A 25,687-nucleotide genomic window follows, 5' to 3' on the forward strand; every position below is an offset into this window, starting at 1 on the left:
GCACAGGGACAGAAGGCTACAGAATACAACAGTATAATCCAAACAGCAAAGTGCTTCTAAAATTCAGATATAGTTTTCTTGAATTAGTAGTATGCGCTCTACTATTTCTTTGGTCAACATCTTGAAAGATCTTGAATATTTCTGATCTTTGTGCTACTTTCATAAACTGTAGTACAGTTTAAGTTAAAACGAGGCATGCATTTAAAATACTCCCAAGGGCAAAAATGTCTTATATTAAAGTCCAAAATTACCTTTTATCTTGGAAAGTATTAAAACCATGCGTTCCTCAAAACTCTTGAATTAATAGGTGCCCATGCACTCCCTGACATCTCAACTGATTCCTTATTTGATCACACAGGCATAAAGATAAACTTTATCTCAGGCAAAGCCAAGCAGACTATTAAAGTGATGTTTCCAAATCCATTAAAATAGAAAAGTTTGAAATCTTCAGATGTATCTCTTTAATTGGACTAAACTTTATTTCCCTTTATTTTTTTAATCTGAAGAAAACACAAGGAGATAGAACCTTAATTTCCACCAGAGAGATAAATATGCATGGCTTCATTTCATTTTCATTTTTATCTGGTCTTCCAGCAGCAATAAGATCCATTCATAATTTAACTATTATCAGAGTCCATGCAGGAAACAATGCTCTTTTGCTTTCCTGCAAAATACCCTTTCGCATAACAGGTACTTGGTAAATAATGATTTGAACTACACTTGGCAGGAAATTGTCTTCTATTATAGTTTCCTTATTATGTTATGTATTAAGAAATTAAAAGCAAAATGAACTAATCTATCTTGATCTCTTCATGGTCTCTCCTTAAGGTTCATTCTTATTCTTCTCCTGCTTCCTGACTTTCTATTCTTTTAACCCTAGAATTGCCCTAATCCTAGTTTTTGAGAATCTGGATTCTGCCCATTCATTTAAATTTGTAAACATCCTTCTGGCCTCACTGTGTTTCTGCCAAACCACAAAACTGTGATCCAATATGTCATTATGTTCCTATTTGCACCCTGGAATGTCACCCCTTTCACCATCTGCCACACTCCTTCTTGGTAACTTTTAAATCCCCGATAAACACAACCATCCACTGTCTAAAGATTCTGCTTTCAGATTCACGAATAATGCTGTTAAATAGTTACAACCATCATAAATGACCCTAACAAGTATAGAGGGTAACACTGAGTATGTTCTCAATGGAGATGAGTAGTCAGTTTATTAAAATTCATATTTCATCAGATGCCATAGAGTAGCTATTCTAAGCTTATTTTGCCATTTTTTCTTGAGCCTCAGTTCCCCATGCACAGTGGGAAAACATCTATTTCTGAAAAGAAGCTCCTATCTATTATCAACATATTAAAAACACATTTGAAAACTGCTCAACCCTTCACTGCTACTAATGTCTATCTATGTATATAAGACTCTGTATACTATTCACTTTAAAAAGAATATGAATACATATGAAACAAAAATATGAATCTTGTAGAATATCAGCAAATTTGCCCTTGAAAAAGCACATATAAATTTGCATAAGAGTGTTAACTTAGGTGAATAGGGTGGTAAAGAAGAAAAACAGGAGCTTTTTAAAATAGAATCTCAAATCTAAAATAATTCATAAGCATGTCATAATAATACAACCGCAGAAACTGTAGAAGTACAGATAAGAGCAGCAGTTTATCCACTCCCCCCAAAAAAGGAATATGAACTGCAGCAGAAACCCTTTAGCCAATATTTATCACATACCTTTAAATTATAGTGGGAAATGAATGAATCAAGTATTCTACAATAAATTATGTTTGGACTCAGTATTTATAAACACTGAAGGATACTGTTAAGATGAATTATTAGAGAGCTTGAAAAAGTGAAGATATAATCCTGTTTAAAAATTATTTAAGATTCTATGTTTCAAGTTTCCTCTGCCTTAAGGCAGAGAGTAGAGTTGATGACTCCTGCAGCATTTTCATGATTCTGAGCAAGGAAGGAATGAAGGCAAGAGTGTAACCTACATTTTCACAACAGGAAAGCAAAGCAAAGTGGTGCAGAATAGCAAAATCAGTCATATTTTTATTGCTTAGAATATGTGTCAGCTGTTTTTTTGTTTTGTTTTGTTTTCCTTTTTTTGGCTGACACTGAGTAGGTGTATAAGAAGGTGATAAGATGTGAGCTGACAAACTCATATATATTTTATATATACATATATATGCGTATATATTTATGTATAAATATTTGTGTATTTATGTATAAATATTATGTATAAATACATACACACATATAATATATTATATATAATATATTTTAACATATACTATATATTACATACATATATGTATATATAATATATCTTAATATACATAATATATACATATTTGTAATATAATATATTTTATACATACATATATATATATATGTAAAAGAAATCAACATAGGTTAAAATCACTAAGGAGAGAATAAAAGCATATTTTTCTATCTATGGCAGAAGATTCATTAAATCTTCTGTAAGTTATCCTTTCCCATTTTAGAGTCATGATGGCTTACAGACTGTTTGCCTTCTCATTAGTCAAGATTTGAGTCTCTACCTTCCTATGACGGATAGTGTGATTCTATCAAGCATGACTGAATTATGTCTGAGACTTGACTAGGAAGAGAAAGGAAGTTTATAGCTGAACAAAAACAATGTGTCTGTGTGTCAGCCTCATCACTGATGGTAGTCACTCGGGGCGCAGCTGCTCCCACATCCACTAGAGGATGTTTGAGGCATCATTTGCAACTACATTCTCAGGACAGACTGTGCATGTGCAATTTTATTTAGGAATGGGAGGAAATGCTAAATGGTCTCTTGAAGCCCTGTGGATAAAAACAGAATTTTAAATGGTTATAATCTGTAGAGAAATTAAGCATATTACAACACCAGCTGTGAGTTCTCATTTGAAGGACAAAATAAATGATGGGAATATTGACTGCTTGGGATCTGACAACTCCAAAGAAATGCAAAATAAACATAAAACCTCTTATGGTTTCCAATATGTATGAAAGTAAATAACTACATTTCACTACCAGTGGACTGTGAAATCTGAAAGAAAATGCCCCAAAAGATATTTTCTTCACAGCTCCTAGTCAAATTTGAAAGCATCACATCTTAAAATCAATGCAATGTAAACTTAGATATTCTTCATCAAACCCAAACAGCCACAAGGAAAACAGTGTTTTCTGAAAATGATATTAAGTATTTTGCTAAAAACAATAAAATTTATAAATAATATAACTTTCACTTTTAGAAGTAATTTTATAAAGAAACAATAAAAAGTGAAAAAACCAAGGGGCAAAAGTCTTCAAAATACTGCAACAAGTTGAAAGTGACAGTCTACAGACTCTTCCATTTAACACAATTTAAAATGGTCATTTTCATTGCAGTTTATTCATTATGTTAGAAGAATGTGCTATTTGAAATCATTCATTTTTAAAGAATGGAAGCATCTACAGAAGTGGGAAACATATATCTAAAGGAGACAACCTAGAGAGAAATATGAGTAACAGACGCTCTTGATAGTAAATTATCAATAAAAAGTAAGATAAAAATTTCAATCTAAAAGGCACATGAAGTGTAATTAAGGAAAGTGAAAATAGAGATACAGATATACACATAGTTAAAAATGATCTCTTTCTCGACTAAAATCTGTAAGATTTACAAATGCACTTGATAATTGTAATTAAGCCTAGGAATTAGTCTGGCAAATCTCCTCGCATCAAATAAAGCCTAGTCCTCCCAGAGGCAATATAAAGATCATGAAGCAGAAAAGACTTGTAGACTAAGGATGATTTTATATTGGTGGATTAGGGTACACTTTGCTACTACAAGATGAATGAACAAAAGCATTGTATGTTCAGACCTCTGGGGTAAGCCTATATGCATAGATTTTAAGACATTATGGCTATGGTTCATTTGCTATAGATACTTAGTTAAGAAGTTGAAGTTATACAGTAGATTTTTTTTTAATGTCAAAAAGAAAAGCTTACCTATCAAAATTTAAAGAGAAGATGGTTGTAGGCAAAACTACATTTTAATCAGAAAACATATCATGCTTTCATTGTTGTTTTAAGGTAATAAAACTTTTAAATTCTAACTTAAAAATTATCATCTGAACTCCTGTTTTTCATTTTAAGTAAAATTGTCCTATTACCAGCATATTAGTTAATGATAAAAATAAGGTCATTATCAAAAAATGTATTTACATTATACCTTTTGCTGTATATATTGTCAGAAAAATAAAAATCTATCACTTGGCTATTTCCCAAATCAAAGTTGTTGGGTTTTTTTTAATTATTATTATTTAATAGCTAATCAGTCATAACTTTTCAGATAAATATTTAAGACTTTTGTTTAATAAAAATTTTTCTATCTATCACAGTTTGGTACTAGAGAAACTGAAGAACTAATGGCAGAATATCTTGTCTATTTCGGGGGAGAGCACAAAATACAGCACAGTGTTTCATGCTTAGTGTTTTTAACAGTGAATTAAAATGCACATGTTTTTGCTTTGTTATCTCTCTGGCTAAATTCTTAAGACTAATGTCACATTCTGTCATCTCTATGCTGTCTTCATTCTCCATATCATTGAAATGTATTCTCTAATCCGCTCCAGCTAGGGGAACAAGACTCCACTCTGTAAAGTCAAATCATGTTCCACTTCTTTTAATGATAGGACTTCCAGTCATCCCTCTAAAGAAACTCACATTTCACTGCCTTCCACTGTGAGTTACATTACATATCATCTTAATTTTCCTAGGTAGGTGGAGAGTCCTTTGAAAGCAGGAGCTGTGTGTTTTATTTTCTTGCATTCTGAACAGCTTATATCACTGCCTCAAACACATCAGACAGTGCCTTGAAGACTGAATGGCAGGGGAAAAAAAAACAAAAACAAAACATTGCTAACTTAAGAGGTGACTACAGAATTTCTTTTAGAAGAAAATATTCTAAAAGAGAGAGTAAGAATGGTGGTGAATAGTAACACAGTGTGAGGTTGGAGAAGAACATGCTGGACAGACCAGTGTAAATTGTCAGGGGTGGGGATAAGGCTGAGCGTGTGTGTGTATTTCAGGTGTTTTTCTATATTTTTAACTCTATGCAATACATGAGTTCATTCTTACTGAAAATATTCAAAGTGTGTTGAAAAACATATCTTAAAAAGTATTATATTTTCTAGCATATTAAATTATTATTTTCCATGTGAATGTATGTGGCACTTAAATCATTTCTATTTGATATTTAATCATATATTGTTTGTTTTATATTGTCTTTACTTTTTCAGAAATTTATTTTTATCTTATGTTCATTTGGCTGTTGTAGTTGCAAATATATTATCAATAGGATTTTACTATTTGACAAATAGTTTTTATATTTTCTGAGGCATTCAGCATTTTAAAATACCCTTTCTTAACTGTCACATGAGCATTAATTTAGATAGGAAGAGATGTATTTGATTGTAGTTCTCTTTTTGAAATGTTACTAAAAGAAAGTCCATGAACTATGAGCTTGTAATTTTTCAAATGAGTACTTCAGCATCATTTAATCTCTTTAAATTTAAATTCATTGTCTGGAAATTTGTAAAATTATTTCTTATCTCTTCCTTAGGGAATTTCTCAGGGATTATATACATAATTTTTGATCTTAAAACTCATATATTCCTTCATGCATGTTCCTTCAGATATTTGTTATTTTCCACGTATTTATTTAATTCTTAGTTATTTTTAATGTGCCCTTTAAAACATGCAGCATTTTGTACATGATCTCAAATTCTTTATATTTTGATCCCTCTTCATAAAAATGAAAGTAATAACTGTCTCTCTATCTCCATTTGATGAAAGAGGAAACTGAGGCACACAACATAAGAACATGGCTATGGCCTCACACATAATTATTTAGCAGAAAAAGCAGTTTTCAAATTGAGGCAACCTGTTTCCTGAGTAGAGCTCTGAAACATTCTTCTATGTTGCTTCCTTCACCTTCTTTTTCTTTTTTTAACAATTTTTTTTTTTTTTAAATCTAAAATGTCCTCTGTGTCTGGCTCTCTGGTAGGAGTTGAGTGAGTGAGTGAGTGAAAGTCGCTAAGCTGTGTCCAACTCTTTGTGATCCCATGGGCTGTGACCCGCTTGGCTCCTTCTGTCTACGGAATGTCTCCAGGCAAGAACACTGGAATGGGTAGCCATTCCCTTCTCAAAGGGATCTTGCTGACCCAGGGATTGAACCTGGATCTCCTGCATTGCATTTAGGAATACATTAACAGCAGCAAATAAGTCAGACAAAAATCCCTGCCTTCACAGAACTTATCATCTAAATGGGCAGAGCTCACATGTTGGAAGTACTACAATGAAGGAGGTGCAGGGTATCAAACAACCACATCGCCAGTCCAGGTTCAATGCATGATACAGGATGCCTGGGGCTGGTGTACTGGGATGAACCAGAGGGATGGGATGGGGAGGGAGGTGGGAGGGGGGTTCAAGGTGGGGAACACATGTACACCTGGGACAGATTCATGTCAATTTCTGGCAAAACCAATACAATAAAGTAATTAGCCTCCAATTAAAATAAATAAATTAAAAAAATAAAGACATGAATCTGCTTTGGCATCACTGTTGGGTGTTGAATGTTGGGTGACTAAAGTGCTGGCCATCTTGCTTTTTGGGGCATTGAATTTTTCCAGAGTTATGATTCTGTGTATGGATGGAGAAAGTGCTCCAAGACTTTGACAAAAAAGAGGAAGTGACTGGAGGCCAGTAGATGATAGGAACCAGGAGACACAGCAAAATGCCACAAGGCTCAAAGGAGCAGAGAGAAGGTACCCAAGGACACTGACCCCACTGATACTGCTGAAAACTAAATTAGTAAAAAGGAAGCAACAACTGCCCCAGAGAACCTGGCGTTCTCTATCACATTTCAATATGTGTCACAACCCTGCAGTGTTCTGTGATCATCCACTTAGGGAGATCCTTCAAGCTGATTCCCAGGGATTGCTCCAATAGGGTAAGAATTATTGGGTACAATTGGGCCAGTACCTAAATTTTTTGGAACACTGCCTTGGAGGTGATTTTCAAGATCCATTCAGAGGTTTAGATTATTTAGCAGTACATGTGATCCTGGTAAAGAGTTGTTTTGTTTTGTTTTTTAATATGATTTTGACATAATTTTTAAGCTATAATTTCCTTCATATGTTATCCATTTCAGATATCTGCTAAGCTGGGCTGCTCTTTCTGTGCACTGTTTATCCTACCTTTAGTAAAAGTTTGTGCTTTGAGTACATAACAGGCATAGGGGAGTAACACAGAGAAAACAAGAGCCAGAGAAATAGGAGAAAACTGGTTAAATTGGTGAATGGCACGAAGAGTAACAGTGGTGTATGGTCACTCTCATAATCTTCAGAATTTTCCCAGAGAGTCTTGGTTTTTCTCAGTACATAGGATGGGATTCTGAACCAGTTTTAATTATATTTTTAAGAACAAATATCTGTCCAATATTAATGAACAACCAGGCTGCCAGCATCTTAATGATAATTAGATTGTTAATGAACTGTGTCCTTTCTTCTAAGACCAGTTTCCCAATCTATTGCCATGAAGTGATGGGACTGGATGCCATAATCTTAGTTTTCTGAATGTTGAGGTTTAAGCCAACTTTTTCAGTCTCCTCTTTCACCTTCATCAAGAGACTCTTTAGTTCTTCTTCGCTTTCTGTTATAAGGGTGGTGTCATCTGCATATCTGAGGTTATTGATATTTCTCCTGGCAATCTTGATTCCAGCTTGTGCTTCCTCCAGCCCAGAGTTTCTCTGCATATAAGTTAAATCAGCAGGGTGACAATATACAGCCTTGATGTACTCCTTTTCCTATTTGGAACCAGTCTGTTGTTCCATGTTCAGTTCAAACTGTTGCTTCCTGACCTGCATACAGATTTCTCAAGAGGCAGGTCAGGCAGTCTGCTATCCCCACCTCTTTCAGAATTTTCCACAGTGTATTGTGATCCACACAGTCAAAGACTTTGGCATAGTCAATAAAGCAGAAATAGAAGTTTTTCTGGAACTCCCTTCCTTTTTCAATGATCTAGTGGATGTTGACAATCTGATCTCTGGTTCCTCTGCCTTTTATAAATCCAGCTTGAACATCTGGAAGTTCACGGTTCACGTATTGCTGAAGCCTGGCTTGGAGAATTTTGAACATTACTTTACTAGCATGTGAGATGGGGGCAACTGTGCAGTAGTTGGAGCATTCTTTGGCATTGTCTTTCTTTGGGATTGGAATGAAAACCGAATTTTTCCAGTCCTGTGGCTGCTGCTGAGTTTTACATATTTGCTGGCATATTGAGTGCAGCACTTTCACAGCCTCATCTTTTAGGATTTGAAGTAGCTCAACTGGAATTCCATCACCTCCAATAGCTTTGTTCATAGTGATACTTCCTAAGGCCCACTTGACTTCACATTCCAGGATGTCTGGCTCTAGGTGATTGACCCCACCATCGTGATTATCTGGGTCATGAAGATCTTTCTTGTACAATTCTTCTGTGTGTTCTTGCCACCTCTTCTTAATATCTTCTGCTTCTGTTAGGTCCATACCATTTTTGTCCTTTATTGAGCACATCTTGGCATGAAATATTCCTTTGGTATCTCTAATTTTCTTGAACAGATCTCTGGTCTTTCCCATTCTATTGTTTTCCTCTATTTCTTTGCATTGATCACTGAAGAATGCTTGCTTATCTCTCCTTGTTATTCTTTGGAAATCTGCATTCAAATGGGTATATTTTTCCTTTTCTCCTTTATTTTTGGCTTCTCTTTTTTTTCACAGCTATTTGTAAGGCCTCCTCAGACAACTATTTTGCATTTTTGCATTTATTTTTCTTAGGGATGGTCTTGCTCCCTGTCTCCTGTACAATGTCATGAACCTCCATCAATAGTTCTTCAGGCACTCTATCAGATATAGTCCCTTATATCTATTTCTCACTTCCACTGTATAATCATAAGGGATTTGATTTAAGTCATATCTGAATGGTCTAGTGGTTTTCCCTAATTTCTTCAATTTAAGTCTGAACTGGGCAATAAGGAGTTCATGATCTGAGCCAGAGTCAGCTCCCAGTTTTGTTTTTGCTGACTGTATAGAGCTTCTGCCTCTTTGGCTGCAATGAATATAATCAATCTGATTGTGGTGTTGACCATCTGGTGATGTCCATGTGTAGAGTCTTCTCTTGTGTTGTTGGAAGAGAGCATTTACTGTGACCAGTGTGTTCTCTTGGAAAAATTCTATTAGTGTTTGTCCTGCTTCATTCTGTACTCGAAGGCCAAATTCGCCTGTTACTCCAGGTGTTTCTTGACTTCCTATTTTTGCGTTTCAGTCCCCTATAATGAAAAGGACATATTTCTTGGGTGTTAGTTCTAGAAGGTCTTGTAGGTCTTCATAGAACCATTCAACTTCAGCTTCTTCAGCATTACTGGTTGGGGCATAAACTTGGATGGTTTGCCATGATATTGAATGGTTTGCCTTGGAAACGAATAGAGATCATTTTGTCGTTTTGAGGATTGCATCCAAGTACTGCATTTCGGGCTCTCTTGTTGACTATGATGGCTACTCTATTTCTTCTAAGAGATTCTTATGCACAGAAGTAGATATATTGGTCATCTGAGTTAAATTCACCCATTCCAGTCCGTCTTAGTTCGCTGACTCCTAAAATGTCGATGTTCACTTTTGCCATCTCCTGTTTGACCACTTCCAATTTGCCTTGATTCATGGACCTAACAATTCAGGTTCCTATGCAAGACTGCTCTTTACAGCATTGGACCTTGCTTTTATCACCAGTCACAGCCACAATTGGGTGTTGTTTTTTTTTGGCTCTATCTCTTTATTCTTGTTGGAGTAATTTCTCCACTGATCTTCAGTAGCAAATTGGGCACCTAATGAACCGGGGAATTCATCTCTCAGAGCCCTATCTTTTTTCCTTTTTGTAGTGTTCATGGGGTTCTTAAGGCAAGAATACTGAAGTGGTTGTCCATTCCCTTCTCCAGTGGACCACATTTTGCCAGAACTTTCCACCATGATCCATCCGTCTTAGGTGGCCCTACACGGCATGGCTCATAGTTTCATTGAGTTAGACAAGGCTGTGTTCCATGTGATGAGATTGGTTAGTTCTCTGTGATTGTGCTTTTCAGTCTGTCTGCCCTCTGATGGAGAAGGATAAGAGGCTTATGGAGTGGCGAGCAGTGGCTGAAAGGTGCTGGACAGGCTGTGTGGAGACACCCCATGTCCAAGGTCAGAGAAACCCCAGTAAGAAGGTAGGCATTGGAGTGGCTGTGAGGAGTTAACCCCATGCCCGAAGGTAAAGGAGAAAACCCAGCAAGATGGTAGGAGGGGCAAATTCGAGTTTAAAATCAAACCCCATTTCTGCCAGAGATGCTCAGAGGGCTCAAACAAACCTTGTGCACACTAGGACCCAGGGACCCCCACAGAGACTGAAACAGAACTGTGTTTGAATGTCTCCTATGGAGGTACGGGTCTGCTGCAGGGACAGAGGCCCTGGGTGCAGCAGACTTGGGTATGGCATAAGCCCTCTTGGAGGAGGTTGCAATTACCCCACCACAGACCACCTGACCTGCCTCTTGAGAAACCTGTATACAGGTCAGGAAGCAATAGTTAAAACTGGACATGGAACAACAGACTGGTTCCAAATAGGAAAAGGAGTACATCAAGGTTGTATATTGTCACTCTGCTTATTTAACTTATATGCAGAGTACATCATGAGAAATGCTGGGCTGGAAGAAGCACAAGCTGGAATCAAGATTTCCGGGAGAAATATCAATAACCTCAGATATGCAGATGACACCACCCTTATGGCAGAAAGTGAAGAGGAATTCAAAGGCCTTTTGATGAAAGTGAAAGAGGAGAGTGAAAATGTTGGCTTGAAGCTCAACATTCAGAAAACAAAGATCATGGCATCTGGTCCCATCACTTTATGGGAAATAGATGGGGAAACAGCGGAAACAGTGTCAGACTTTATTTTTTTGGGCTCCAAAATCACTTTGGATGCTGACTGCAGCCATGAAATTAAAAGACGTTTGCTCCTTGGAAGGAAAGTTATGACCAGCCTAGATAGCATATTAAAAAGCAGAGACATTACTTCGCCAACAAAGGTCCGTCTAGTCAAGGCCATGGTTTTTCCAGTGGTCATGTATGGATGTGAGAGTTGGACTGTGAAGAAAGCTGATCGCCGAAGAATTGATGCTTTTGAACTGTGGTGTTGGAGAAGACTCTTGAGAGTCCCTTGGACTGCAAGGAAATCCAACCAGTCCATTCTAAAGGAGATCAATCCTGGGTGTTCATTGGAAGGACTGATGCTAAAGCTGAAACTGCAATACTTTGGCCACCTCATGCGATGAGTTGACTCACTGGAAAAGGGTCTGATGCTAGGAGGGATTGAGGGCAGGAGGAGACGGGAACGGCAGAGAATGATATGGCTGGATGGCATCACCGACTCTGTGGACATGAGTTTGAGTGAACTCTGGGAGTTGGTGATGGACAGGGAGGCCTGGCATGCTGTGGTTCATGGGGTTGCAGAGAGTCGGACTTGACTGAGCAACTGAACTGAACTGAACTGAACTGAGAGGTGCCAGAATTTACACAGGCCTGGGAAATAGACTCTCGGAGGGCACAACAGAACCTTGTGCACCAGGACCCAGAAGAAAGGAGCAGTGACCCCACAGGAGACTGCCCTGGACTTGCCTGTGGGTGTCCAGGAGTCTCTGGGTGAGGCGTGGGTTGGTGGTGGCCTGATGCAGGGTTAGGGGCACTGAGTGTAGAGTACATGCATGGGATCTTTTGAGGGAGCACACCGTTATCTTCAACCATAGTTTGGCCCCAGGTAAATGGCAGGGAGGGAACACAGATCCACCCATCAACAGAAAATTAGATTAAGGATTTACTGAGCATGGCCCTGCCAATCAGAACAAGACCCAGTTTCCCCCTCAGTCAGTCTCTCCCACCAGGAAGCTTCCATAAGCCTCTTATGTACAGGCATACCCCCTTTAATCTGTCTTTGCTTTACTGTGTTTTGCAGAGACTGTGTTTGTTTAAAAAACTGAAGTTTTTCGACAACCTTGTGTCACACAAGTCTATGGGCACTATTTTTCCAACAGCCTTTGCTCACTTCCAGTCTCTGTGTCACATTTTAGTAATTCTCACAATATTTCAAACTTTTTCATTATTAGTATATTTGTTATGGTGATCTGTGATCAGGGGTCTTTGATGTTACTATTGCAAAAATATTATGACTCACTAATTACTCAGATGGTGATTATTGTTTTTTAGCAATAAAATGTTTTTAATTAAATTATGCACATTTTTAGACATAACATTATTTCATTCTTAATAGATTAAAATGTACACACAACTTTTATATGCATTGGGAAAAAATCATGGGACGCATTTTATTATAATTGTTTTATTGTGGTGAATAGGAACTGAACCCATGATGTCTTTGTGGTTCACCAGTAATAATGTCCCTCTCTAATTGTTCATCCAATAAAATGACAAACTCTCTTTGAAGAAATTTATTACCATTTGAGATTCTTCTAGGTCTAGACATTATGTGTGAAACCCAACTAAAAATGACTAGGTACTAACAAACCAGACCATAATACCTCAGTCCTGTCTCCCCCGTCTCCCTGATGAAAAACAAAAACCTATCACTTCATTGAGAAAGTAGATTTAGCTAACAATGTTTCTGCTGCTGCTGCTGCTAAGTCACTTCAGTCGTGTCCGACTCTGTATGACCCCATAGACCCATAGACGGAAGCCCACCAGGCTCCCCCGTCCCTGGGATTCTCCAGGCAAGAACACTGGAGTGGGTTGCCATTTCCTTCTCCAATGTGTGAAAGTGAAAAGTGAAAGTGAAGTCGCTCAGTCGTGTCCGACCCTTAGCGACCCCATGGACTACAGCCTACCAGGCTCCTCCATCCATGGAATTTTCTAGGCAATACTACTGGAGTGGCTTGCCATTAATATTAATATGTTCAAGAAAATAGAAAGGAAAAAGAAATGATAGAGCATTTCACTAGAGATCTACATCTCTGTAAAAGAAAATAAAGGAAAAATACATGGCTATCAACCAAAGCCCAGTGAATTGACCTCATTTTCTCTGATAAGAGATCTGCACCCTTGAGTAGCATATTAGCTTCACGTTAATGTTTTCAACCAATATATTCTTAGCATACGTCACAGTGAATAATAATAATGAAAAATAAAGACGTTCCAAATAACAAAATTTTCACGTACATAGGATGGGACATTTAAGAAGACATCTTTTCACTAATGTTCAAATCAATTTGCAGATTTCAAATCAATGAGGAATAAAACATAGGGCAGGAAAGATCTAACAAAGATGGCAAAGATATGGAACAACATGAAGCATTATCTTGAATTTAAGTGTTTATCAAACAGATCTGGGCTGTAAATGGGAGAATCTCATCAAGGTATAGCTTGAGGAAGATCTTTTTAGTTGATGTGAGAAAATTAGCTACGATTCCAGGCAGAAATATCATTCAGTTATCTGTCTTATCTTGCAGTTCAGCTTTCAGTGTGGTCAAAGGCAAGGCCGAGAGTTTCTCAAGCTCTCTTTTTATGGATGAATTTAAAACATAAGAGCAGGAATTTCTGCCATATGACCCAGCAATCACACTCCTGGGCATACACACTGAGGAAAACAGAATTGAAAGAGACACATGTACTCCAATGTTCATCACAGTACTGTTTATAATAGCCAGGACATGGAAGAAACCTAGATGTTCATCTGCAGATGAACGGATAAGAAAGCTGTGGTACATATACACAATGGAGTATTACTCAGCAATTAGAAAGAATACATTTTAATCAATTCTAATGAGGTGGCTAAAACTGGAGTATATTATACAGAGTGAAGTAAGCCAGCAAGAAAAACACCAATACAGTATACTAATGCATATATATGGAATTTAGAAAGATGATAATGATAACCCTGTATACGAGACAGCAAAAGAGACACAGATGTATAGAACAGCCTTTTGGACTCTGTGGGAGAGGGCGAGGGTGGGATGATTTGGGAGAATGGCATTGAAACATGTATATTATCATATGTGAAACAAATCACCAGTCCAGGTTCGATGCATGATACAGGATGCTCAGGGCTGGTGTACTGTGATGAACCAGAGGGATGGGATGGGGAGAGAGGTGGGAGGGGGGTTCAAGATGGAGAACACATTTACACCCAGGGTAGATTCTTGTCAATGTATGGCAAAACCAATACAATAATGTAAAGTAATTAGCCTCCAATTAAAATAAATTTAAAAAAAAAGAAAAAAAAACATGAAAAAAAAAAATAAAGTTGAGGAAAAGGAAAAAGAAAAAATAAAAGTCCAAGGTATCAGTTACTGAAATCATTCAAAAATCTCTAGAACAAAGGGACATGGGGGAGCTGGCTTTTCATCTACCAGCGGCTGGCAATGTGTTTAGTCAAGACTCCCATCTTTTAAATGGGTGCCTCTTTGAAGTGGATCCCATCAATCAATCAAATTTTAGTCAATTAGTTGCATTACAAAAAGAAAAAAAAAAAAGAAAGAAAAGCCAGTGGTCAGGGCTCTTATTGCCTTCATATTTTTATAATTGAAGAAGGAAATGGCAAGCCACTCTAGTACTCTTGCCTGGAGAATCCCATGGACAGAGGAGTCTGGTGGGCTGCAGTCCATGGGGTTGCAAAGAGTCTGACAGGACTGGGGGACAAACACTTTCACTTTAGAGGAAACAAGGGATTATTCCTTGAGTCAACATTCTGCTCAAGGTAGCAAGAGTTGTATCAAGGCAAATACATGCATTCAAAAAGAAAGTAGTCCAAATACTTACTGCTTCAGTTGGCAGCCATTTCTTCCTTTTATAGAGAGGTAAATCTTCACCATCTTATAAATTTCAATACCTACAGGGATATGTCCTCTTTCTACTTCCTCTAACTTTATGCTTCCTTCATCTTCCTTTACTACAGTTTTGCTTTTTCTCAGCCCATTACCATTTGCAATTTATTAACAGATTACTAATTTCAGTTTGTGATAAAAATTATATTATTGCTCAGCATGTCTGACTCTTTCCGATCCCATAGACTGTAGCTCACCAGGCTCCTCTGTCCATGGAATTCTCCACGGAAGAATACTGGAGTGGGTGGCCATTTCTTTCTCTGGGGATCTTCCTGACCGAGGGATGGAACCTGTGTCTCCTGCATTCCAGGCAGATTGTACACCTTCTGAATCACCATGGAAACCCCAGTTAAATTCAGTTTATGATAAAGTCAGTCAGTAAAGAATCTGTCTGCAATGCAGGAGACCTGGATTTAATCCCTAGGTCAGGAAGATCCCCTGGAGAAGGAAATGGCAAACCACTCCAGTATTCTTGCCTGGAAAATCCCATGGACGCAGAAGCCTGTCAGGCTACAGTCCATGGGATGCAAGAGTCAGACATGACCTACTGACTAAATCACCACCATGTTTAACTTTCAAATTAACATGGTAATTCTAGAGTTTTGATTTACTAATTGCATAAATGCATTATTTTTCTGCTTTTTTCAGTAGCATTGTTTTTTATAATGGTGAACTTGGTCATTATTTATTGGACATTTTTCCTCATGATCTTAGAAGAATTTTTGTTAATTTGTTTGACTTATTTTTATCATTTTAAATTTACCAATGCTATTTATTCATATTTTTCATATAAGAAATCTAGACATTTGGGGCATTTATTTATGTTTTAAAATTTGTCAATCTGTCTTATTGTTTCTTAAGATGTTTCTGTGCTTTTGACTTTTCACAGAGGCAACTGCATCTCATTTGTTAGCAATGATAATCTTGTGTTTTGTTTCTATTTGTTATTGTTCTTTTGTTGTTGATTTATCTGTTTGGACTGAGAGGAACATTCAGTACAATGATGATTAGCTAATTTCAATTACTAGTGATTGAAAGTATCCTAAGACCAAAACAACTGCCAGTTGAATGAATTCATAAGAAACTGCTAACTCTTAGAAATGCAAGGTAAATAAAGGAATGTACTTTAAGAAAATAAGTTTGTGATTTCTTTTATTCTTCAGCAATAGCTAAATATTTCTACCTTTTTACATAAAACTTCCTATGACATTTTGAATTTGATATATCTCTTGTAAGCAGCATATAACACTATATTTTAAAAATATAATAAAATAACTTTAATAATATTTAATCTGAGTGTGACTATCATATATTTGAACTACTTTCTACACAAAGTATTGTCATTGTTTCTATTTGAATCTTTTATTCTACTTTCTGACCTCTGTTCTATCGATTAAGATTTATTAGCTTTTTAAAAAATTGCTTTGCTTTGGAAACTACAGATTCATATTCTATTAATTTAGTGTTAACTCTTCAAATTTCTTTATATTAGAAATCCAATATCACTTATAAGCCTTTTTTGTCTCTTATTTCTTGCAGAGATCATGAAAGCAAAGATTAATATAATATTTGTCAAAATATCAGTAGCTAAAAACAAAAATCTTATTTTCTTATACACTGGAAAAAGACTTTACTTACTGTCCTCCCTTAATCCCTGATAGTTTACCACTGTTAACTAAATATAGAAAAGGTTGACAATGGAAATTTTTTTCCTTTAGCAATTTGATTATATAATTGCTATCATTTCTGTCATATAGTTTTTCTAACAGGACTCTAATTTAGAGCTGAGCAAATTATTATTACTTTTAATGTATCCTCCCTTTTATTTTGATTAATATTTTTTATCTTTATCTTTGAGGTTTAACACTTTTAAATTGGCATATTTAAATATAGAATTGAATTTCTACTTCTTTTTGTTATTTATGTTCATTGTGAGGTTCCCTATATTTTTAACTTTAAAAAATTACTGTACAATTTAATCTATCTATATATTGCTTGTTGATGTAATTTATTCCTAAATCTTCTGAATATATTATATTCCATATCTAAGTGTTCTCACAATATTTTAAAATTTTGGCCTATCTGAACTTTGCTTGAATTAATGGATTTTCCCTCTGGCTTGTTAAATCTCTCTTTGTGTCCAGTCTAAAAGTAATAATATTAATTTCTCTTCCTATTGTTCTCTCTTTTGATCTGTATGTGTGTTTGTATGTATACATATATGTTTGCTGCTGCTGCTGCTGCTAAGTTGCTTCAGTCGTGTCCGACTCTGTGTGACCCCATAGATGGCAGCCCACCAGGCTCCCCCGTCCCTGGGATTCTCCAGGCAAGAACACTGGAGTGGGTTGCCAATTCCTTCTCCAATGCATGAAAGTGAAAAGGGAAAGTGAAGTTGCTCAGTCATGTCCGACTCTTTGCGACCCAATGGTCTGTAGACTACCAGGCTCCTCTGTCCATGGGATTTTCCACACATAATTAAATTTTAAATATATGGATAATGTATATATGCTTAGTGTGTGTATATATATATATATAACTAAATATAAATTTATCAGTATAGCTTTGTATACATTTTATATATTTAATGTCTATATTTTAATGTATATCTTATGTATACATGATATATTGGAGAAGGAAATGGCAGCCCACTCTTGTTTTCTTGCCTGGAAAAATCCCATGGACAGAGGAGCTCGATGGTCCATAGTCCATGGGGTTGCAAGAATCGGACATGACTTAGCAACTGAGCGTGCATGCATGCATACATGATATATGCATGTACATAGTGTATATAAAACAAAAGTTTAACATCTGCTGATAGGTTTATGCACTTATGTATATAACACTAAATATATATTTTCATATAACTTTAAATAATTTAATAATTTTTTAACTATGAGGAAACTATATCTTTATTTTGATAAAGATTTTGAAGTTATATTTATGCAAACATTTAATTTCATTGTCTCATTTCATATAACTTCTTAGTCGGTTTCAAAAGATGTTATTATTTTTTAAATTTTTTAAATGCTTACCATTAAAAACATTAATACCTTTTTCTGTTCATTTATATATTTTGCATTATTCAGAGTTAATTCATTTTCTCATTATCTTGTTATCTATTGACTATCTTAATCTTTTGATTTTCAGACTTATCAATATCATATGCATTTCTCTGTGTCTAACTTTTGAAACAGCTTTTTCTCTGCAGTAACTCTTTGCCAATAAACAGTTTTGTAGATGCCACTAAACCAATGACTTCCTGATCACTTATCCTGGCTTGGAGGCTCTATCTGCTTTCTGTTACCTACTCAATTCACATGAAACAGCAAACTCCAGGACATAGTGGAGGACAGTGGAGTCTGGCAAGCTACAGTCCATAGGGTCACAAAGAGTTGGACATGACTTGGCTACTGTCCTGTCCGACTCTTTGTGACCCCATGGACTATACAGTCCATGGAATTCTCCAGGCCAAAATACTGGAGTGAATAGCTGTTCCCTTCTCCAGGGGATCTCCCCAATGCAGGGATCAAACACAGGTCTCCTGCATTGCAGGCAGATTCTTCACAAGCTGAACCACAAAGGAAGCCCACAGTAAATCCCATATCAAATTTCATCTTTATAAATTATTATCCATAACTGCTTTCTGTTTGGAGAAAAAGCCATCTTGACTGTAATACTCTTACACACAGTGTCATTCAGTCCCCAATGCTACAAAGTAAATAATTCAAACCACAACTTAATGGATGTAAGAATAGGTTGAGAGAAGTTGGGTGGCTTGTCTTATCTAGCATAAACAAAACTTTTTGCTCAAGCACATGTATTTATTGCTGTATTAGCATCTCTTCTTTTTTTTTTTCTTCAGAATCTTGCTTTTTCTATCCAAAATAAATTATTGGTGCTATTTATAATTTCATCAATTCCCAAATATGTTTAAAATAAATTAAATCCATTTAAAAATAAAACATTTTTACCCCTACACAACTGTCTGTAGGTATCACATACTTGATATGGCATAGATGATCTAAAACATTCATGTACATGGTTAAAATAAATTTTAAAACATTTACATCGGCTCTATAAACATTTCAAAAGTGTATATAGATTTGAGGGGGGTTTCTTCAGTTTGAGTTACTAGAACTGGTAACATTGTCAAATAACTGACCTGAGATCTTTTGAATATATTCATTAATTAAATTCAAGAATGTCAGATGTAATAATCTTGAATAAAGGACTTTTAGTCACTAATGTGGGTTTAAACAAGTAATACTCTCTTGTTTTTCTAAAATATTTTGGGAGTTATTTATGTTAAATTGCTTGACTGTAACACATCATTAAATCTAAGTCAATTTTTATTTATATCATCACATTAAAATTACTTTTAAAATGTATAATAAAATGTTATTGGAATGGAAAAACTCAACTGAAATATAAATATGCTTTCTAAATATGGATTTCTAAATATGGTAGATTTCAATCTACTAAGGCAGAAAGTTGAATGTTCTCTAAATATGAAATTATTTGAATATGGACAATATCTATTTTTACATATGTAGCATAGTTAATTATAATAAATACATTTGGGATTTTTGGTTGAGATGTACATATGTAAACAAATATACAATAGTCAATTAATATGATTTGTCATACACAAACATGTATAAATATGTATTGCCATAAGTAGAGCTGACCACAGGGATATTTTAAATGAGAACAACAAACAAGTTTGGTATTTTTGGATTAATTTTGCAGCCACATGCACAATTTAGCATCCTTATTACAATAATTTAAAGAAGCTTGGGATAATGGGTTAACTGTTCACTAGGTTGTCAGGGATTTCTCTTGAATTTGAAAATGCTTCTCCATGAAGAGTACATAGAAAAAGTCAACTGTTTACTCCAAAATGTACGTGTCATTGTTTCTTTCATGTGATTCAGAGGCAATTGTTAAATAGCATATTCAGATCAATGTGATCAAAAACAGTTATGACAAGAAAGTTGATACCAATCAGAACACTATACACATTGAATAAGCTGCTGCTTCCCTTCCACACAGAAGAGTAAATTTTATCCAACAAGGGAATCTAAATCTTGGTAAATCTTCTCTAGTTATTATGGTGTTATTTTCCCCCACACAATAGAGAAGGTTAAACAAAAATAATTCAAGAAATTCCACAATGCTCTGTAATTATGCATATGTATCTACTCATATTTTAGAAAAATATTCATAATAACAAGAGGAAATATAATTTGTACATCACATCCTGATAGCCTGACTAATGCAAGATGATTTCAAACATCGCATTTCCTTTCCTAACTGTCCCTAGGACATATTTTTCATTTTTCCTAATTTAAATTTTTTCTACCTCCTAGCAGTTATAGCAGCTCTCATAAACATGATTGTCAGCTAAGATTTCTCTTAAAATTTGCCCAAGAGCATATTACACGTACGTTTCTCGTTTAATGGGATGCTTCTGAGTAAACTCAATGGAAGTTATTTGTACATATGGCTCAATTTTAAATACAAGCTATTCACAGATCATAACACATTAACGTCAAACTGACTTTGAATGTTGATATGCAAGCTGTTCATGGGTATATCAGAATCAGGCAAAGCTGCTCAGCCCTACTCCATATCAAGTCAAAGCAGATACCACAAAGATAAAAAAATATAAGAATGCATGTTCACCTTCATTATCTTTCAGAGTGAAGTTTGGGTTTACAGACAGATGTTCATCAAGAAAGAAGTTAAACCTTGGTCCATTGGCAAAATCGTCTTTATCAGTGGCACTGATGGTATGAATAACCTAAAGAAAAAACAAAATTAACAGTAAATTTAATTTAGGTCTTCCCTTGATTTCAATTATAACATTTCAATATCCAACTTGAGTGTTTTCAAATTCTTATTCTAATGACTGAATTAACTAATTTGCTCTCCCTTGCACTAGACTTTAAGAAATGTAGTATTGCATACCTTACAATCATTCACATTTTTTTTTTCTAGAATGGCACAAATATTTAATATGTGTGTGTGTGTGTTTTCCTTTATTACCCACAGTACCTTGGGGCCAATTAGTTGTAAGGCTTTGTGCAAACACCTGTTTGGGGACACATGAAGTATTGTTTGTACAAATACAAATATCCCAGTGTTGATGTAGAACAGCCTTTCAGTATATGTTGGGCTCAGTCAATAAACACAAAGGCACTAGAGTCATAATTTTTGTTTCAGGAGAACTCTGATCTAGATCCTGAATTTTAGAGATGAGGACTCAGTCCCAGAAGGAATGTGATATGCCTCAAATCTGTAAAATAGTGACAGAAGTAAAACTAAACCACTCAGAGCTTTACGATGTAATTTTCATCCTGGTGGTTGACAGAAAGCAATGCCAAAATTTGGACTTTATGCACTTTAAGGAACAGAGAAAGTTAGAATACATAAATAAAATATTCCAGGTAGCTTAAGAGCAATACATACATTCCAATATTTATACTCATCATAATTTTTAAAAACAATATTTGAAACAAGATGATATTTTACTTTTGAAAAAAAAAATGGTATCCTAAAGCTTAGGTATCCTCTTTGCAGTGTTTCTGCAGAGAAACTGAAAACAGACAGAGAGGAAGTAGAGCCAGAAGAATAGTATTTTCTGCATGTGAAATATAGTATGTGAATTTCAAAAACTGACATGGTTACTAAGAATATTTTACCCATTTTCATTCACTCCATTTCAATATTTCACAAGTGAAAAAAACCACCAATATTTCAGAGTTAAAAGATAAATTCCTCTCCAAGAACTGAGCCCATTAGTTTGCAAGGGAGAAGCGGAGAAATATCGAAGTAGTGAGAATGAGTGGTCAGGGGAAGTAGGACCGGAAAAGGATGTGCTTTCATGAAGTGAAAGTGAAGAAAGGGCTTCAAGATACAGAAGCGATTAACTTCCTCCATGTAGTCCCAAGGATCACCCCTTATATTCTTTTCCATCACCACTCAGCCCGTATTTTCTCAGCAAGAGATCCTGCTAAAAGCCCCCAGCCCTCCACCCCAAATACACACACACAAATTCTATCCTTCTCTTCATTATTTCACTCCATATTACCATATCATTTATATACACTTATATAAATGCTGATTTTTTTTTTCTCTCACTCCGGTACTCAGTTGGTGATGGACAGGGAGGCCTGGCGTGCTGTGATTCATGGGGTCGCGGAGAGTCGGACAAGACTGAGTGACTGAACTGAACTGAACTGAACTGAAAGTACAACTAGTCTTTGGACAGAATTTTGTTGTTGCTATTGCCTTCTGACTATAAATAGGATAAACTGATGGATAATCAGAAGGAAACTTGATGCAGGAAAAGTTCTATAGTTTATTGTTGATATTCGGCCCTGTCACATCTGACTCTTTGCAACCCCACTGACTATAGCACGCCAGGCTTCCCCGTCCTTCACCATCTTCCAGAGTTGCTCAAATTCATGTTCATTGAGTCAGGGATGTCATCAAACCATCTCGTCCTCTGTTGCCCCCTTCTCCTCCTGCCCTCAATCTTTCCCAGCATCAGGGTCTTTTTCAATGTGTTGGCTCTTTGCATCAGGTGGCCAACATATTGAAGCTTCAGTTTAAGCATCAGTCCTCCCAGTGAATATTCAAGGCTGATTTCCTTTAGGATCGACTGGTTTGATCTCCTTGCTTACCAAGGGACTCTCAAAAGTCTTATCCAGTACCAGAATTAGAAAACATCAATTATTCAGTGCTCAACCTACTTTATGGTAGAGCTCTCACATTAATACACGACTACTGGAAAAGCCATAGCTTTGACTCTATGGACCTTTGTCCGTAAAGTAATGTCTCTGTTTTTTATTTTTGTCTCTGCTTTTTAACATACTGTGTAGGTTTGTCATAGTTTTTCTTCCGAGGAGCAAACATCTTTTTATTTTGTAGCTGCCATCACATTCCCTGTTCATACTGATTTTGGAGTCCAAGAAAATAAACTCGGTCACTGTTTCCATTGTTTCCCCATCTATTTGCCATGAAGTGATAGGACCGAATACCATGATCTTAGTTTTTTGAATGTTGAGTTTTAAGTCAGCTTTTTCACTCTCCTTTTTCACCCTTATCAAGAGACTATTCCCTCTTTGCTTTCTGTCATTAGAGTAGTATTATCTGTATATCTGAAGTTACTGGTATTTCTCCTGGCAAGCTTACTTCCTGTTTGTGCTTCACCCAGCCCAGCATTTCACATGATATATTCTGCATATAGAATAATAAGCAGGGTGACAATATACAGCCTTGATGTACTCCTTTCCAAATTTGGAACTAGTCCATTGTTCCATGTCCAGTTCTAACTGTTCCTTCTTGATCGGCATACAGATTTCTCAGGAGACAGGTCAGGCGGTGTGGTATTTCCATCTCTTTAAGAAATTTCCAGTTTGCTGTTATCCACACAGTTAAAGGCTTTAGTGTAGTCAAGTTTAATTTAGAATGTGCAGATTCTAAAAAAACAATTGCAGTTTCTACACATTCATTACTTAGTATCAAACAGAAATAAAACATCACATTTTCAGGGATCACTTCAGTTCAGTTCAGTCGCTCAGTCGTGTCCGACTCTCCGCGACCGCATGAATCACAGCACGCCAGGCCTCCCTGTCCATCACCAACTCCCGGAGTTCACTCAAACTCATGTCCACAGAGTCGGTGATGCCATCCAGCCATCTCATTCTCTGTCGTCCCCTTCTCCTCCCGCCCCCAACCTTTCGTACATCAGAGTCTTTTCCAGTGAGTCAACTCATCGCATGAGGTGGCCAAAGTATTGCAGTTTCAGCTTTAGCATCAGTCCTGCCATTGAACACCCAGGACTGATCTCCTTTAGAATGGACTGGTTGGATCTCCTTGCAGTACAAGGGACTCTCAAGAGTTTTCTCCAACACCACAGTTCAAAAGCATCAATTCTTCGGCGATCAGCTTTCTTCACAGTCCAACTCTCACATCCATACTTAACCACTGGAAAAACCATAGCCTTGACTAGACGGACGTTTGTTGACAAAGTAATGTCTCTGCTTTTTAATATACTATCAAGGATGGTCATAACTTTCCTTCCAAGGAGTAAGCGTCTTTTAATTTCATGGTGGCAATCAGCATCTGCAGTGATTTTGGAGCCCCAAAAAATAAAGTCTGACACTGTTTCCACTGTTTTTCCATCTATTTCCCGTGAAGTGATGGGACCAGATGCCATGATCTTTGTTTTCTGAATGTTGAGCTTCAAGCCAACCTTTTCACTCTCCTCTTTCACTTTCATCAAGAGGCTTTTGAGTTCCTCTTCACTTTCTGCCATAATGGCAGTGTCATCTGCATATCTGAGGTTATTGATATTTCTCCCAGCAATCTTGATTCCAGCTTGTGCTTCTTCCAGCCCCGCGTTCCTCATGATGTACTCTGCATATAAGTTAAATAAGCAAGGTGACAATATACAGCCTTGACGTACTCCTTTTCCTATTTGGAACCAGTCTGTTTTTCCATGTCCAGTTCTGACTGTTTCTTCCTGACCTGCATACAGGTTTCTCAAGAGGCAGGTCAGATGGTCTTATATTCCCATCTCTTCCAGAATTTTCCACAGTTTATTGTGATCCACACAGTCAAAGGCCTTGGCATAGTCAATGAAGCATAAATAGATGTTTTCCTGGAACTCTCTTGCTTTCTCCATAATCCAGCGGATGTTGGCAATTTGATCTCTGGTGCCTCTGCCTTTTCTAAAACCTGTTTGAACATCTGGAAGTTCACGATTCACATATTGCTGAAGCCTAGCTTGGAGAATTTTGAGCATGACTTTACTAGCGTGTGAGATGAGTGCAATTGTCCGGTAGTTAGAGCATTCTTTGGCATTGCTTTTCTTTGGGATTGGAATGAAGACTGACCTCTTCCAGTCCTGTGGCCATTGCTGAGTTTTCCAAATTTGCTGGCATATTGAGTGCAGCACTTTCACAGCATCATCTTTCAGGATTTGAAATAGCTCAACTGGAATTCCATCACCTCCACTAGCTTTGTTTGTAGTGATGCTCTCTAAGGCCCACTTGACTTCACATTCCAACATGTCTGGTTCCAGGTGAGTGATCACGCCATCGTGATTATCTTCGTCGTGAAGATCTTTTTTGTACAGTTCTTATGTGTATTCTTGCCACCTCTTCTTAATATCTTCTGCTTCTGTTAGGTCCATACCATTTCTGTCCTTTATTGAGCCCATCTTTGCATGAAATGTTCCCTTGATATCTCCAATTTTCTTGAAAAGATCTCTTGTTTTTCCTATTCTGTTGTTTTCCTCTATTTCTTTGCATTGATCACTGAGGAAGGCTTTCTTATCTCTCCTTGCTATTCTTTGGAACTCTGCATTCAGATGCTTATATCTTTCCTTTCCTCCTTTACTTTTCGCTTCTCTTCTTTTCACATCTATTTGTAAGGCCTCCTCAGACAGCCATTTTGGTTTTTTGCATTTCTTTTCCATGGGGATGGTCTTGGTCCCTGTCTCCTGTACAATGTCACGAACCTCCGTCCAGAGTTCATCAGGCACTCTATCTATCAGATCTAGACACTTAAATCTATTTCTTACTTCCACTGTATAATCATAAGGGATTTGATTTGGGTCATATCTGAATGGTCTAGTGGTTTTCCCTACTTTCTTCAATATACGTTTAGGAAAACCTATTTCACAAATCATTATTTGAATAGTTTCCTAT

At 36.6% G+C, this 25,687-nt stretch overlaps 1 protein-coding gene across 3 annotated transcripts in view; it reads right to left on the bottom strand.

Annotated features, from left to right (window-relative positions):
• CDH18 (cadherin 18) overlaps positions 1-25,687 on the bottom strand; it is a 408,681-nt gene that overhangs the window by 16,700 nt on the left and 366,294 nt on the right. For all 3 annotated transcript variants that reach the window (XM_088827640.1, XM_055422239.2, XM_088827639.1), the window contains one exon: positions 20,652-20,769. In XM_088827640.1, the coding sequence (XP_088683766.1) occupies positions 20,652-20,769 (118 nt within the window). The remainder of the gene's footprint in view (positions 1-20,651; positions 20,770-25,687) is intronic.

The sequence above is a fragment of the Moschus berezovskii genome, chromosome 18 (assembly GCF_049115385.1).
Source record: "Moschus berezovskii isolate FMDL1 chromosome 18, NW_MosBer_1.0, whole genome shotgun sequence".
Lineage (NCBI taxonomy): Eukaryota > Metazoa > Chordata > Mammalia > Artiodactyla > Moschidae > Moschus > Moschus berezovskii.